Source organism: Zonotrichia albicollis, chromosome 3 (assembly GCF_047830755.1).
Source record: "Zonotrichia albicollis isolate bZonAlb1 chromosome 3, bZonAlb1.hap1, whole genome shotgun sequence".
NCBI classification, from domain to species: Eukaryota; Metazoa; Chordata; class Aves; order Passeriformes; family Passerellidae; genus Zonotrichia; species Zonotrichia albicollis.
The window spans coordinates 5,970,251-5,985,695 of NC_133821.1; the positions used below are offsets into that span (position 1 = coordinate 5,970,251).

Consider the following 15,445-nt stretch of genomic DNA (forward strand, 5'->3'; position numbering starts at 1 on the left):
TAGTTAGCTTAACCTGATGGTGAGCTTTGAGTATGAAAAGAAAAGCTGCCCCCATGAATTGCACACTGAAGGTTTGAAAAGAAAAAAAAAATTCCTTGTATCCTGTGTATTGTAACTGCAACTTCTCTCATCCTTTCCAACAGGCACAGGATCTACTGGCACAAGAGATGGAGGTGGTAAAGCAAGGAATGGGGCATGGAGAGCTGTCAAGTGAAGCTTATAACCAGGTGTGGGAAGAATGTTACAGCCAAGTGTTGTACCTGCCTGGACAGAGCCGCTACACAAGGGCTAACCTGGCCAGCAAAAAGGACAGGATAGAATCACTTGAAAAGAGACTCGAGGTTAGTGTCACTTTTTTCTACCTTTTGTACCTCCTTTTCTTTGAGTTTCCTTGTAGTTTTTTGTGATTTTTCCTTGTAGGAGTTTAATCAGGTCTTTTAAAGGGATCCATTTGAAAAGGTTGGTTGTTGAGGAATTTTCCTAGGGAGTTTATAGATGTTATTGTGGTGCTAAAGTCACCTTCTCTCATCTTCCTCCTTACAATATCCCCACACAGAGTATTCCCACACAAAGTTTCTCTCTGCACTATTAGCTGTAACACAGCTCATCCACTCCATTCTGTACTGGAGAGAAGGTCAGGTTCTGCTGTCTGTTAATTGCATGTGGATTTTTTTATGTTTTCTTAATCTGTGCTGTGAGTGGATCAGATCTTCCTCAGTTTGCACTTGATTGTGGCCAGGATGAGGAGAAACCTCAGAGAAAGATACTTAAAAAAACCATCTCTGTGCCAAAGTTCCTCTCAAGTTCTCTTTCCAACTTAATTTTGGTTTCTGACTGACTATTACATACATGAAGATTAGAGTCTTGAGTTCTTTCCAGACTGGCATCGTTTTCCAGTTCCAGAGATTCCCTCCAAAAAAGAGAACAATGGATGTCTGTGATCCCGTTTCACTTGCCTTTGTCAGACCCTTTGACACTGATTTCCCTTGCCCATTCCTCTGTAGATTTTCACTCAAACACTCCATACAAAAAACCAAAAATAGGCAACCTTCACGATAACAAGTGAGCTGGTCTGAAACAGTTTCTTCCCACAGAACATGTTTGTTCTGACTTGCAGTAAGTCATAAATGTTTTCTAAAATACTGCTTTAGCCTAAAAGTCTCTCCAAATTATGCAAGAATCAGATTATTTTTTTCCTATGGTAAAAGGAAACTTTGCAAAAAAAGTTTTTCTTTATTTAACATCAACATAGCTACTGTTGCTAGAAGTAAACCTCCCCAAACAACTGCTATCCCAGAAATAACTAGAGGGCAGAAAGGCTGAATTTTCACTTGATTCATACACATGAAATACGATGTGAGTGTGTGTTTTGTGAAGTCTGTCAGTCCAGGGCGTTGTCCAGGTGCAGCTCCCGCAGTTTTTAGCCCAGCTGCAGGCCAGGAGCAGTTCACCTGCGTGTATCCCTGTAGTAGGGGTTTAGTATGGACTCCAGAGCCGCTGTCGTGCTGCTGCTCACCCAGCAGAGAGCGCCATTGCCCTGCCCAGCGCTGCCTGCCGCACTCTCCCTTGCTCTGCTTCCCAAACCCGTGAGGGAGCTCAGCAGCAGCCCGGCCTGGCAGGCAGCGTGCCAGAAGTCAGAGGGCTGCACCTAATTTGTGTACAAATCCTTTTAAAATTTAAATATCTTAGGTCCAAATTTATGCTAGAAGGGCATTATTAAAGTTGCAAAGTCAAACAGTCCAAGTTAGGGAATGCATGAACAGCCTTAATTTGCCTGTGCATATGCTTTTTGAGACAGTCTTTAATTTCATGATTGCAGCCTAGTTTTTCCACAGCCTCATTTACTGCACAGGGTGGATGGTACTTGCTTAATGGGTAGCTCTTGAATATTTTGTTTTCTCTTAATTGTTTGGTGTGTGGCCCTGTGCCTTTATCCTGTGCACTGTTTCTGCAGTCTAAATTGGTTACTTCTGTGTGGGCTTTCTTTTGCTGTTGATTTCTGTCCTTCTCTTCCCTATATTTGAATGAGTAGTTGGTGGTGGAATGTGTATTAAGGATACGGAAGCAAAGTGAGGTCAAGTTATCATTTATCAAGCTCATGTATGTTTGTTCTAAATGGTCTTTGCTCTGCAGTCACAGGACAGTCACCCAGGAAGCAAAATACAAATCAGAGGTCTTGCCAAAAAAAAAAAAAAGGAAAAGGTTTTATTTTCTGCCAACATTGCATGGGATTCTGTGAAAGACGCTTAACAAAATCCTGTTAGCTGTGTCCCATCAAGCTTAGAAAAGTGATCCTGCCCCTCTGCTCAGCCCTGCTGAGGCACATCTGGGGTGCTGTGCCCAGTTCTGGGCTCCTCAGGGCAAGGGAGACCTGGAGCTCCTGGAGTGGATCCAGTGCTGGGTGACAAAGGTGATGGAGGGACTGGAGCATCTCCCTGACAGGGAAAGGCTGAGGGAGCTGGGGCTGTTCAGCCTGGAGAGGAGGCACAGCTGAGAGGGGCCCTCAGCCCTGGGTGTCCCTGTGTGCAGGGAGGGGCAGAGCAGGGCCCAGGCTCTGCTCCAGGGCCCAGCAATGGCACCAGAGCCACGGGCAGGGACTGAGCCCAGCAAGTTCCACCTGGACAGGAGGCAAAACTGAGCACTGCACAGAGACCAGAGAAGCTGTGGAGTCTCCCTTACTGGGGATATTCCAGAACTACCTGGACTCAATCCCATCCGTGTGCTCTGGGATGGCCCTGCTTGAGCAGAGAGGAGGGAGCAGAGGAGCCACTGTGGTCCCTTCCAACCTGACCCCTTCTGTGTCTGTTATCAGTCACTGTAGTCGTGAGACTCTGGCTAATGCAGCTGCGTCCCCTGGGAGCTCTGAGTGCTGCTGGATGAGACTCATAGTGCAATTCCACACACAATCCTGCTCTCCCATTTTCCTGTGTTCCCAAATTCCACCCCAGGGGACCCAGCAGAGCCCTGTGCCTGCAGGTGCAGCGAGCCCTGTGCTGCCTCTCACAACTCACTGCTGTTGAGTGCAGGTGGACTCTGTGCAAAGTTGAATTTGAACTGAAAATCTCTCCCAAGTGTGTGCAAAATGCAGCTCTGTGGCTTGACCCTAAAAGGCCCTGCCTAAAAGGAAGATATACAGGTTTTTTAAGCATAGCTCACCTGCTGAATCGTTTCTTAAACAATAAATAAAAAGCAGAGCAGTTTAATGAACTAATGAATATGCAATAAAAAAGCACAGATTCTCTTTCCCTACCCCATTCTCAGCAATGACAAAACCCACCTTCATTTTAATGTTTTTCCAATTAAAATTGTCTGAAAGCAATATCAGTTGAAATAGATATTTTAATGGGAAGTATCAGACAAGCTTAATGAAAAGCAGGGATATTAGATCAGCTTTTGGTACCCCAAGACACTTGCTTTTACTCTTAGCTGTCTTTGTGAGAAGAGTAGAAACTGTGAAACAAAGTTTACCAGCAGCAGCAACAGACGTTGGTCAGTTTTGGGGGCTGCTTCTGCCCATTTATGTGCATTAAGATTTTTAGAGGGAAAAAACCACGACAGTGCAGTGATATTTGGCACAGCTGCACATGGGGAAGTCACTGTCTAATGCTTCCATATGGGGCTGCTGATACCCTGCAGATCTTGTGCAGAAAAACCAAGCTGTTTCTGGGTCTATCTTCATCACTCAGAGATTCCTGGTTGGATTGAGGGTGTGGACACACACTCATCTTCCTCTAATTGTCCTGTTCTCACTGCCTGAGTGGTTTAGTGGTGGCATTCTGTGTTGACATTACATTTATCTTTCTCAAATGGATGCTGATATCACAAACAGATTTGTGCTGTTATTGATGAACTTGAGGAGGCAAAGTGGAGCCTTGTGGAGAGCTTCTGTTTGGCTGGGTGTCCTGTCCAGGCATCATCAGAAATCCACAGCTCATCAGTAGCTCTGATGTTGGAGTGTACTGCTGTGTATTAGTGATACTTTTCATTGCTTTGTTTTGAGGGTTTTGGGCTCCTTGAATGTGTTATTAATGTGGGTTAAGAGTGTTAGAGGATTAGTATGTGAGTTTTCGTGGATTAAAATGGGGAGTTTCAGGTCTATGCAGGTGAATCCCTGTGACCTCAGTATGTGGCTCTGGTACACCTTAGATTTGTGGAATTTTCTGATCTTTCCAGTAGCTTTAAAACCCCAAAGTATTTTCCCAAGGCTAGGCTACGCTGCAGAGCAAGTGATTTCAGAAATTGGAGTTTTCTGATACTTGCAGTTGTGTTGAGTAATGGCTTCAGTTCTCTGCAATACCTTTTACTCCCTTCTCTTCCAAACAATACATTTGTAAAGAAAAGCATTCCTAGTAACATGTTAAACTGGGAACATTATAAGATGAAATGAGATAGTAAAGGCATCTATTTAACAGCCTAGTTGCTTCCCTTTGTAGTTCACAACATAGAAACTTCCTGCCATCTTTACTTTTCCTTTGAAGACAGTTAATAAAGCTGGCTTGCAGAACACAAATACTTTCATTAAAATTGTTGTAGTTAATATTATTATCATTTCAGTTGATTACTAAATTATAAATGCTGTTGGAACCCTACAGGGGAAAAGTTTAAGACACACTGTATGTGCAAAATCTGGTAAATTAACTATTCTTTGCAGTATCCAAGATACATCAAGGTGATGATTTATCAAAGTGTTGATTGTTGCTTTTAATTGCAGCCCAAGTCTTCTGAATTAATTCAGATTAAGAAAAATTTGCTTAGGTGGAGTTTTATAGGGTACATGGTACACTCTGATGCAGGGTGTATCACTTTAGTTTATTGGAGATTGTCTTTTAATTTCTCTCTAGTTTATGTGCTAAAGTTTGCAGTTTCTTTTGCATTTTCAGGTGTGCTGGTACTCAGAAAGCACCTATAGAAAATAAGAGATTTTATAGGAGTAGGAACAGAGAAATTGCTCACAAAAATATGGTGAAAATCCTGAGTAGCATTGGTTTTATGGTCACATTTTTTATTTTGTGCTATTGTCTTGCATTTGTGGAATCCACTTCGGAGGATCACAGCAGAGAGGCATCAGGGGTCTTCACTGTCAGATTGTTCAGAATCTGGTAATTTAGTGTGCTTGGAAATAAATGTCAGCATTGACCAAGCTGTCATTGCAAAGGCCTTTGCACACCCTCACTGTCCAGAACTGAGTGCTGCAGGATCTCCCCTGAGCTTCTGCTGTACTGAGAGGGAGCCAGGCTCTTTGGCAGCTCCTCTGTTGCCTGGGGTTCCACAACCTTGTCAGCCCCTGGAAGAGGCCAGTGCAGCACTGTGGTAGTGCAGGAGTGGTGTTTGGAGGTGATTACACTGTGCTGGCTGCCCTGTGACCTCACCAGACACTGCAGAGACCTCGGTTTGCTTGTGGTTAATCAAAGCTCTTGGCCTTTGGTGGGTGGTGCTGTCTGTGATCTTAATGCAAGGCTTTTCTTCCCCAGTGAGTGGTAGAGAGTTTCCAAAAAAGTTGAGTAAAAATAAATTGGTTTTCGTCATAAACTGTGCTTTTCTAGACATGTTTCTGCTGTGACTGAGATAGGATCCTTGAATCATTAAATTTGGAAGACCCCTAAGATCACCAAGTCCAGCCATCAACCTTATACCACCATCTTGTTCACCTCTAAACCATGTTCTCAAGTGCCATATCCACACATTTTTGGAACAGTTACAGGGATGGTGACTTCACCACTCCCCTATTCAGCCTGTTCTAATGCTTGGCAACCCTTTCCATAACAAATATTTTTCCTAATATCCAGTGTAAACCACCCCTGATGCAATTTGAAGCCATTTCCTCTCATCCTGTCATTTATTACCTGGGAGAAGAGACTGCCACCCACCTCAGTACAACCTCCTTTCTTTGTAGGAAACTTGTATGGGTATCGCTCATAAAACTGCTGGTCTTACAAGCAGTTCTCAAATAAAAATCTTCAAAGTGGACTTTAATGTCATGACTTTAATGTCACAGCAATGACTACTGACTTACACAGTAACTTTCCTAGATTATTCTAGTTCTAGTTGAATGCTGTAAGCCCCTGTAGGAACACTTGCATTTCATATTCCCTGTATTGTTTTTACTCAGCAGTCACACTGACTCATGGTGTTTGAAGACAAGTCATCATAATTTGTGGAACACACTTCATGGGGAACATGCTCTTGGGTCATTAGATTTGGCTGTGAGTAGAGAGAACAGTGTTCTGTAGATATCAGTAAGTCGTAGTGGTACTTGATCTCCGTGACAAAGTACAATATAGGAGTTTATCTGGGGCTCCCCTGTTAAACTGGGAAAAGGCAGCTTTATATTGCTGTGCAAGCTCTGAACATCTGGTCTAGTTCCAGTTGGGAAGCTGTAGTTGCTTACCAGCAGTGCCTTAAACTGAGGATTTTTTAAAGTGAATCCATAAAAAATTTGGTGTGATCCCAGTCAATTAGAATGAGTTTCATCTTTTTGATGTCTTACCAGCTACAAGCTCAGTCCCTCTTTGACTGCTCTGTTCCTGATCAGCCCCTTTACTTCACGATCCTCATTCTCCCTCATACATTAAGTAGAGCACCTTACTGGAGATGAGGTGTTCAAGGCCAGCTTGGGCTTGGGCTTGGAGAAGCCTGGTCAAGTGGAAGGTGTTCCTGCCCATGGCTGGAGGGTTGGAGTGATTTGATCCTTCAGGTCCCTTCCAACCCATTCTCTGATTCTGTCATCTTTAGTGCCACAGCAGAAATGTGAAATTGTGTCAAGCCCATGAAGTGGTTTTGGTTAATGAGCTGAGCTGATGTTGTTTAATAGATTGAGGCCTTATTGTTCTACACTGGACATGCAATTTTGGTTTGATACCAACTCCAAGCCTCAGCTTCCAGCAGAGGTGACTTACATTTCACTAACCTGGGGGTAACTCAGGCTGGGCTCTACAGAGAGTTTTGCCTGGTCATACTCTAGACAGATATAACAGTGTTTCAAGCCAAAAATGGAGAATTCTGCCCAAGAGCTTGGAACTGAAAAAGCATTTTGAAGTAGAGAAATTAATGACTTTTTTTTTTAAACATGCTATTGTTGAGTGCACTATAAACTTGTAAAGGCAGATGATCCCAGCATGGCCAGAGGATTCTGTAGTGTGGAGGTTCTTGTCCCTGGAGTGGTTGGAGGTGCCTGGCCTGGAGCACAGGCTGCTGTGAGCTGAGCGCTCTCACTGCAGACACTGCAGCTGAGCCAGCACGAGCCAAGCTCACAAACCTGCCATTCCAATTAAGTCAATCCATCTCCTGCCAGCAGAACTGAATTTGGGTGGGCCATGTGTGGGTCTGAGGTGAGGAAGGAAGTTGCAGTAAGGTTTAGAGTAGTCCAATGTGTGTTCCAGGAGTGCTCTGCTCAGCCGGCGTGGCTGAAGCTGGCACAGGATGTCTGTGCTCAGGCGAGGCAGCTTTGTGATGATGTTGATTCTCCAAGGTCACGGAACAGGTTGGTTTACTTTGACTGTGCCTCTGCTCTGAACATGCAGCAGTTTTTCTTCCATGTTTGTTTAATCCATCTAGCGTGATTAGGAAGATCAATTAAAAGACAAGAGAGCTTAATGCTGTTCAGGGATTACCAGAAGCTCCACATTAAAGGGAAGGAAAACAAACCAAGTCAGTACAGCACAAAACCCTTGGAACTGAGGAGGGGTGTCCTCAGTAGACCTGGTGAGATGAGAATTCTGAAAATGAAGTTTTTAAGGCAATTGAGCTCTTCCTTCCTCAGGGTCAGTTTTTCTTAAATCTTTCCCAGTGGATGTTTGTTCTCATAAGGAGTCCTTCTCTGTCCTTCGTTGTCCTTAGTTAAACCTTACAACTAACATCTAAAATTTCCTTCCCAAATTTAAGTCCCTCTTCCTTTCTCAGTAGCAGTAAGAACAGTTGAATTTTTCACAATTAACTTTGGGATATTTAAAGCAGAGTGTTGTGTCTTCTTTTTCTCTTTTTGTTCGGCAGAGGAAAAACAAATCAAACAAACCCTGGTTTTCCAGTCAGTCTCCCTTTTCTAGATCATGTTTTATAAACCTCTGGTTATGTCTGTTGCTCTTTTGGCTCTTTTGTCTGCTGCTTGTTTTGGTTTCTCTTCCTTGGTTCTCTAGTGCAGTACTGAAAACTGAACGCCACTTTATGAGTCCGGAGGGAAGCTTTTACATTGGAGATTTGGGATGGGATGAAGCTCTCACACTTGCCTTAACATCATATATCATCTTACCCCGTGTCTGTACATGCTGTTCTCATTTTGTTGTTGCTGGTCTAAAAGTCAGCAGAACCAAAGCTGGCCAAGGAACAGTACAAAATAAATAAGTGGAGAAATCTTTCAAATGTCTTTACTCTTTCTGTTAGGTTCAGGGGGAAATGGTTGTCAGATTTTACTCAAATCTATTTCTTTGCTTTAAGCAAATAATGTAGACTACTGTTTAAACACACCTCTTCATAACTGCTTGGAATTTTTAGCTTGGTATCTGAGCCTTAAAATTTTATGAAGCTTGAACTGAAATTATATGCAGTTGTAATGCAGCAGTCAGCAATTTTTAATAAATAGTATTTGTTACAAAAGCTGAGACCTCCTTTTGACCCTCTCATAGTAGGTCCTAAAATTTTCTAGTTGGGAGGGAGGGGAAAAGATGGTGAGTGTTCACATTTCTCCCTAATCAGAGAAGGAAGAAAGGACTGTTATTTCTGGTTTTAGAAACTTGGGAGGCTTTTTTCTTTTCTTTTTCTTGTTTTTGTCTTTTCACAGCAGTGAGGCCTATGATAATCCAAGATGGGACAAGGAACTGAGTAGAAAAGCAATATAGGAACACATAACCTAAGGAGTTCTAGTAGTTAGGAGTCCAGGATCCAGACCAACTCAGAAATATTAAGTCAAATTCTCGGAAAATTTCAAGAGTGCTCAAATAATCAGGGTCTGATACTGTAATAAATATTAGACTTGAACTGGCTTTGTTAGAAGCTTTAAATTTTAAAAAGCTTTTTTATATCTAGCACTTTCAGATAGTACACACTTGGCGTGGGGTTGATCTACCTGGTCTTGGATAACAGTGTCTCAACAAACAGTTTGTGCTCCCATCACCATCAGTGAAGAGCCCTTCACTGAGGTGTTTAATCCTGTCCCAAGGCCCTGGATCAGATGAGCCATGCCCTGGAGTTGCCAGTTTCTCTCCTGATGACAGAAAGATCTCCTGGACAAACTGAGATGTTGATGTCTAAAGCCAAGCAAAGTGAATCCCAGCTGAAGAGTGTAAAAGTGTGAGACCAAGCCAATACTGCCACTGCTGCTGGTTGTACTTGGAGCTTGGGGATAATTCAGGGCTTGTGACCACCGTGCCCTGATCCAGTCTCTTCTCTGTATGGTGGGGATAGTGCTGATAACTGTATTTATGCCCTCAGATACTCAGTGTTTAACATTTTGTTAGGAAATTAGGTTGTTGAGAGATCATGGAATCACAGAATAGTTTGGCTTGAAGAGATCGTCAAGCTCAGCTCATTCCAGCCCCATGCCAAGGGCAGGGACACTTTCCACCAGCCCAGGTTGCCCAGACCTCCATCCAGCCTGGCCTTGGACACTTCAGGGATGGGACAGCCACATCCCTGGGCAGCCTGGGCCAGGGCCTCACCACCCTCACAGCAAAGAAGGAGATCTTCACTCAGGATGACAGAAGAGTGGAACTTCTCTAAATGGTCCTTTTTAGCCTGCCCTGAAGAGTGACATTGTGATAGGAGTTTCATTTCATACCAGCCATACTCTATATTGTCTGTAATGCTGGGAGCAACATGCACAGTTGATCTTTGTTACATTAGGCCTCTGTTACAAACAGAATTCTGTTTGCCTGTGCATCCATGTATTCCGTGATCTCTAAATGTCAGTGGTGCTCAGCATACATTTTTCATCCAAGAAACAGTAATTGGAAAATAGTTCATTGACCGCACAGCTGTATTTGTTGTTGCAGTAATAGCATATTATTTACCAATGAAGACATTTAAAGCTTTCATACTTTTCCATCAGAGAGTATCCTCACAAATCCCTAATCTATTTATTTAATTTTCTCTAGATTTATATAAATATTGAAAAAGAGGCGCCTTTCTGTATGCTTAAAGCACCTTGGGCATAGCTTAAGTCTACATTGCCAGCAAAGTTTGAAAAGCGTAGCAGTCTGCATGGCTCTCCCCAGGAGCAAACTAGACAGCTCAGAAAGTCAAATTTCTCTTTCACTCACCCATTAACAGTTTGCTCCCTTGACCATTCACTTTGTTTATCTCTGCACCACCAACTAAAACTGTTCTAAATGAGTGAATAAATTGTTAAGGAGTAGGAGGGCACATTACAGAAACCTGCAGCTGTGTAACAGAGGGTACTTCAGTACAGTTGGAGCGCTGATGAAATGCACTTTGCAGTAGCTTGGTGTGTGAGACTGTGATGGCTGACTGTAGTTATCATTGTGAAGGGCAGATCTCTCTTCAGTAGTTCCTCCTCAAAGGAGTTCTGTTTCATTGGTAATAAATGATATATTGAGCAATTGTATCAATGAAAAGGTGCTGCATTTTGGTTGATGATTGGTAATTTCTTTGTATGTGAGAACATTTACCAGCAAAGCTTTGATTTTTAAAGAAATGAGGCAAGGATTGGTGACTCAGACACTGTGGTTCTGAATTAGTCTTTTATATTTTAATACTTGAGAAACTTTCATATCACATTTCATGCTCTCCACTACTATATCTTTACTTGTGGCAAAAATCAAAATATGAGAAGTTCAATTTTTTCTTGAGTTTGACATTCTTCACACAGTCCTTTCTAAAAAAAAAAAAAATTTGTTTTGTTGGGGTTTTTTTTTTAAGGAAGCAATATTAAAAAAGCTTCAACAAGGAACCTTATGTCCCTGTTGAAAGATCTGAGCTGTTGTACCTCTCCACAGTTGTGCTCAGTGTGCACAGTTGTGCTCAGTGTGTTCTTGGTTTCATAGGATCGTAGAATGGCCTGGCCTGGAAGAGACTGTAAAAATCATCTCATTCCACTGCCTGCCACAGCAGGGACACCTTCCACCATCACCTTGGTTGCTCCAAGCCCTGTCCAACATGAACACTTTCAGGGATGGGGCAGCCACAGCTTTTCTGGGCAACCTGTGCCAGGGTCTCCCCATCCTCACAGGGAACAATTTCTTCCAAATATTTAATCTTCATCTTTAGGCCATTTGTGATTGGGATTCAGTGTTAAAGATTTCTTTGATGCCTTTAAAAATTCTGATGGCTATTTCATTCTTTTAGTGCTCATAATTTTACCCAGGTGGAAAAATACACAAAGACTTCTATTACCTTTGCTATTTATAAATGTTTTGTACAACATTTATAACATATAAACACAAATATGTTCAGTTATTGGTGTTGTGTCCCAGGTGACAGAATTTTGTAATTTGTGTCACTTGTCTATTTATGGATTTTGTCTGGATTACAATTTTAAAGATGTGTTATGTCTATTATAAATATTTTAATCCAAAATGCCTAGATTGTTGTAAAATGTGAAGTATGATTATTTTAATAGAAATTAAAGAACTTGATCAACTCAACACTATTCCACAGATATATTTTTATTCTTTTTTGTCTCTTTTGACTTTTGAATTCTGTGTAACTAAAACAACTCTTGTGTTCCTTCTGGCAGATCAACAGAGGCCACATGACCACTGAAGCTAAGAGGGCTGCCAAGATGGAGAAGAAGCTGAAGATCCTCCTTGGTGGTTACCAGTCTCGAGCAATGGGGCTCATCAAGCAGCTGAATGATCTGTGGGACCAGATCGAGCAGGCCCACCTGGAGCTGCGCACCTTCGAGGAGCTGAAGAAGCACGAGGATGCTGCCATCCCTCGGAGACTGGAGGTGAGATTCCAGCATCCAGTACCTGAGGTCACACACAGGCACCTCGTGGAAAAGATGTTTTTACAAGGCAGGAGCTCTGACCTGTAGGAGTGTTGGGGGGTAGGATGGTCAGGATGGATGGAGATGAGAGATCTCTGAAGCCAGGTCGTGGAATTTGGGGTTTGCAAAGGGCCTGGGTGCAGGGTCCTGCTGGGAGCTGCCAGCCACAGCTTAGAGCAGGCCTGAGAGAAGTAAAGACAGTGGTAAAGAGGATGAGAGAGAGAGAGGATGAGAGGATAAGAGGGTAAGAGATCAAGGTTCCCTTACAATACCATAAGTCTTCTTCTGTGTTGAATATTCTAATTCTCACTAACCAATCTAGTACAAGATACAAATCCTATAGCATTTACATACAGCCTATAAGAATCATTACATTACCATGCTGTGTTACATTTTAAACCCTCAAAACTACTCTTTGGGTCCTGTCTGCCAAGCTAGTAGGGTCTGCTCTGACCCTTGGACCTGTCTGCAAGCAGAGGGAATTGTTTCATCAAAAGGGGATTGTCACAGACATCTTTTATGAAAAATCCTTTCCTTAGGATTTTTCCTCCTGAGAAGCTAAGAGGCCTCAGGAACAAAATGTAAACAATGGTTATCTGCTGCTGTGGAGTGCGACAGGTGCATCTGGGATTGGTCTCATGTGATTGTTTCTAATTAATGGCCAATCACAGTGAACTGGCTTAAACTCTCTGTCTGAGCCACAAACCTTTGTTATCGTTCCTTCTTTTTCTATTCTTAGCTAGCCTTCTGATGAAGTCCTTTCTTCTGTTCTTTTAGTATGCTTTTAATATAATATATATCATAAAATAATAAATCAGCCTTCTGAAACATGGAGTCCGATCCTCATCTCTTCCCTCATCCTCGGACCCCTGCGAACACGGTCACAAAAGAGGATTACCTTCAGCCAGCCACACCATTGTTTTCCAGTTGTTCAGTAACTAAAGTATCTCAAAGCTTGCTTTCATTTTAATCTCGCTTACAGTTTCCATATTCTCAAAATCTTTTGCCAGGCAATCATATTTATAAGGCTTTCCTGTTTCATCTTCCCCAACACTGACCTTTACAGCCTGAGTTAGTATCCAGTTTTTAATGCTTTCTTAAAATTACACTTTTGGCTGTTACCAGATTCATCTGTGTTTTACTTCAGTATCAAAGATTCTGTGATACACATATTAGAGGCTGGGACTAATCTGGCAGTGTGTTCTTTAACTTTGGGGTTTTTTATTTCCTTGTGTGGTTTATTTTATAAGTCTTCTGCAATGCATATCAGCACAAGTTCCATCTCTCTTGATTTGGTTTGTTTCGGTTTTAATTACTCTTAGAGCTTTGGGTAAATGTAAAATTTGCCTAAAACCTCCTTTTTCCTTAAAAGCCAGCAGACTAAATGCTGATATATACCTGAAATCACTACTTTGGATCCACTTTCCTTAGTTTAAGGATCTCTAGGATATTCTCCTTTTATTCAGCTAATGAAACAACCCTTAATCAAGACTCAGTCCTAGGTTTGAACCAGCACCAGCCTTTCTTTCCGAGGAATGAGTGTTCACCTGAGCAGAACATTTATTGTAATGTGGTTTTCCTCCAGAACAGAGGCTTCCATTGAGGCTTAGATATTCTCAACCACTTGCTAAAAAAATATAAAATGCATCAGTTCTTAAAACTGATTTTGTGAAGATGATTTAGAAATGCTGATAGATGTGTCTACAAACTCAGAAGTGATTAATTGATTTACTGAAAGATAACAGTTAAAACATATTAAATCACTTGATAGCTGCTAGTAGCACCTGTTTTTAGTAAATGGCAAGGTTCCAATTTGAAATCTCTCCTTTTGAAGCATTTGATCTTAGCTGCTGTCAAAACCAGGGTGAGGTACCTGACATTTGAAATAACTGTGATTCTTGATACTTTACATCCACTGCTCTGTTTTACATTTATATTTAAAGTAAGTAATTTCAGCAATGTTCTGTCTTAATTCTGAGCTCTTCCTCTAGAGGAACTAAAATACAGCCTTTGGTAATGATCCTCATGGGTGTGACTGGTGGAAAACTGACTGGTTGTTTGATGATGTTTTCCTTACAGTGTCTGAAGGAAGATGTGCAGCGACAGCAGGAGAGAGAAAAGGAGCTCCAGCAGAGATTTGCTGACTTCATGTTGGATAAAGAGACTTTTCAAGCAAAGTATTAAAGCACAAAATTCCATCTGTCACTGATGTAACATTTCTAAAGTGTGCAGATACTTCTCCAGCAGCTTTTGCCAGCAGTTGCAGAAATCAAGTGTAGTCTGCTGTTTCCATCTTGTCAAGTTTTGTTCCTTCAATGGACTATTCCAAATGCTCTAGGTATGAATAGCTCTGGCCAGTGTTAAAAATGGGATTGAAATGTCCAAAATTTTATTGAAAGAAAAATCACTCTGGTATGATTTCAGCCATGTCTTCATTTGCTAGGGTTATCACGTTTTTCCTAGTGTTTTACCAGTCTTAAGACCTGTAAGATACATACAGAATAATGTCTTTTGAATAAACCTGGAATGTTAAAAAACAATGAAGTAATAATGTCTGTCTTTTAACTAAAATTGAATCTTCACCTATCCCAGCCCTCCTTTGTTTTTCTGGTCTTCCCTTCCCCCTGCTGCTGCCTTTATTTTCCATGAATAATTTGTAATAGGAATTACCTGTGCAGGATAGTTGATGTCCAGATAATAAATACCATGTTCCCAACTCTTCTCTGTGCCTGTGAATAAACACTCCCAGCTTTATCTAGGTGCTCTAATGGTCACACTGGCATAATCTCCCCATCCTGGACCCATATAGGGATAAATTTTATAAAGACACCCAGCATGGCCTGATGCCTAATGGAACAACAGATTTCAGTAGAAAATGTACTGTTAAATTTTCTAAGCATTAATTTTTATAAATCATTTGCTGCTTTGTGGCCCATGGTATGGGGTGGGAAAGAAGCTCTGGGTTTTCTCCTCCTTTCACCACATCCCAGCAGAATTTTAGTGTCTCATTGCTTTGCCTTGAAGGGTAAGGATAGAATTAGGGAAAGGTGGGAATGTGCCTACATTTTGGGTTTTTTGAGCTATAGATTGTGGAAAGGCACAGGGAAAAAGACAAAACTTGTTAACAGCACAAAATTCAGCAATTAAATACACCCAGTAACATGCATCATGCAATTTTACTTGGATGTGTTTGAAATTCAGATGGGGATTTTGCTGCCTGGAATTTTACCAGATTGCAGTGTCACTTTGCTTAGCCTTGGAAATGTTACTGGGGAGCACTGTCAGGGCTGTGCCTGTGTAGTTCTGTCAATGCCATCCATGGAGATCAATGATTATCGGATTTTTTAAATGTAACCTGGGTGAGTCCTGCTGTCACTGACAGGAGTAGGGACACAGCCAGCCTTGGAATAGCTTTCCCTTTACTCACCAGGACATCATTCCTCACATCATTCCTCTGAAGTATTAATGCAATTATAGACTACATTCTTCTAGAAATGTGTTAAATAT

General features: G+C 41.8%; 1 protein-coding gene across 1 annotated transcript in view; it reads left to right on the forward strand.

Moving 5' to 3' along the window:
* Nucleotides 1–14,654, forward strand: part of CDC5L (cell division cycle 5 like) — a 32,135-nt gene extending 17,481 nt beyond the window's left edge. Inside the window, exons 14-16 of the mRNA XM_005490365.4 lie at nucleotides 144–341; nucleotides 11,687–11,899; nucleotides 14,018–14,654. Of these exons, the coding sequence (XP_005490422.3) occupies nucleotides 144–341; nucleotides 11,687–11,899; nucleotides 14,018–14,122 (516 nt within the window). The 3' untranslated portion in view covers nucleotides 14,123–14,654. The remainder of the gene's footprint in view (nucleotides 1–143; nucleotides 342–11,686; nucleotides 11,900–14,017) is intronic.
* The last annotated feature ends 791 nt before the right edge of the window (nucleotides 14,655–15,445 follow it).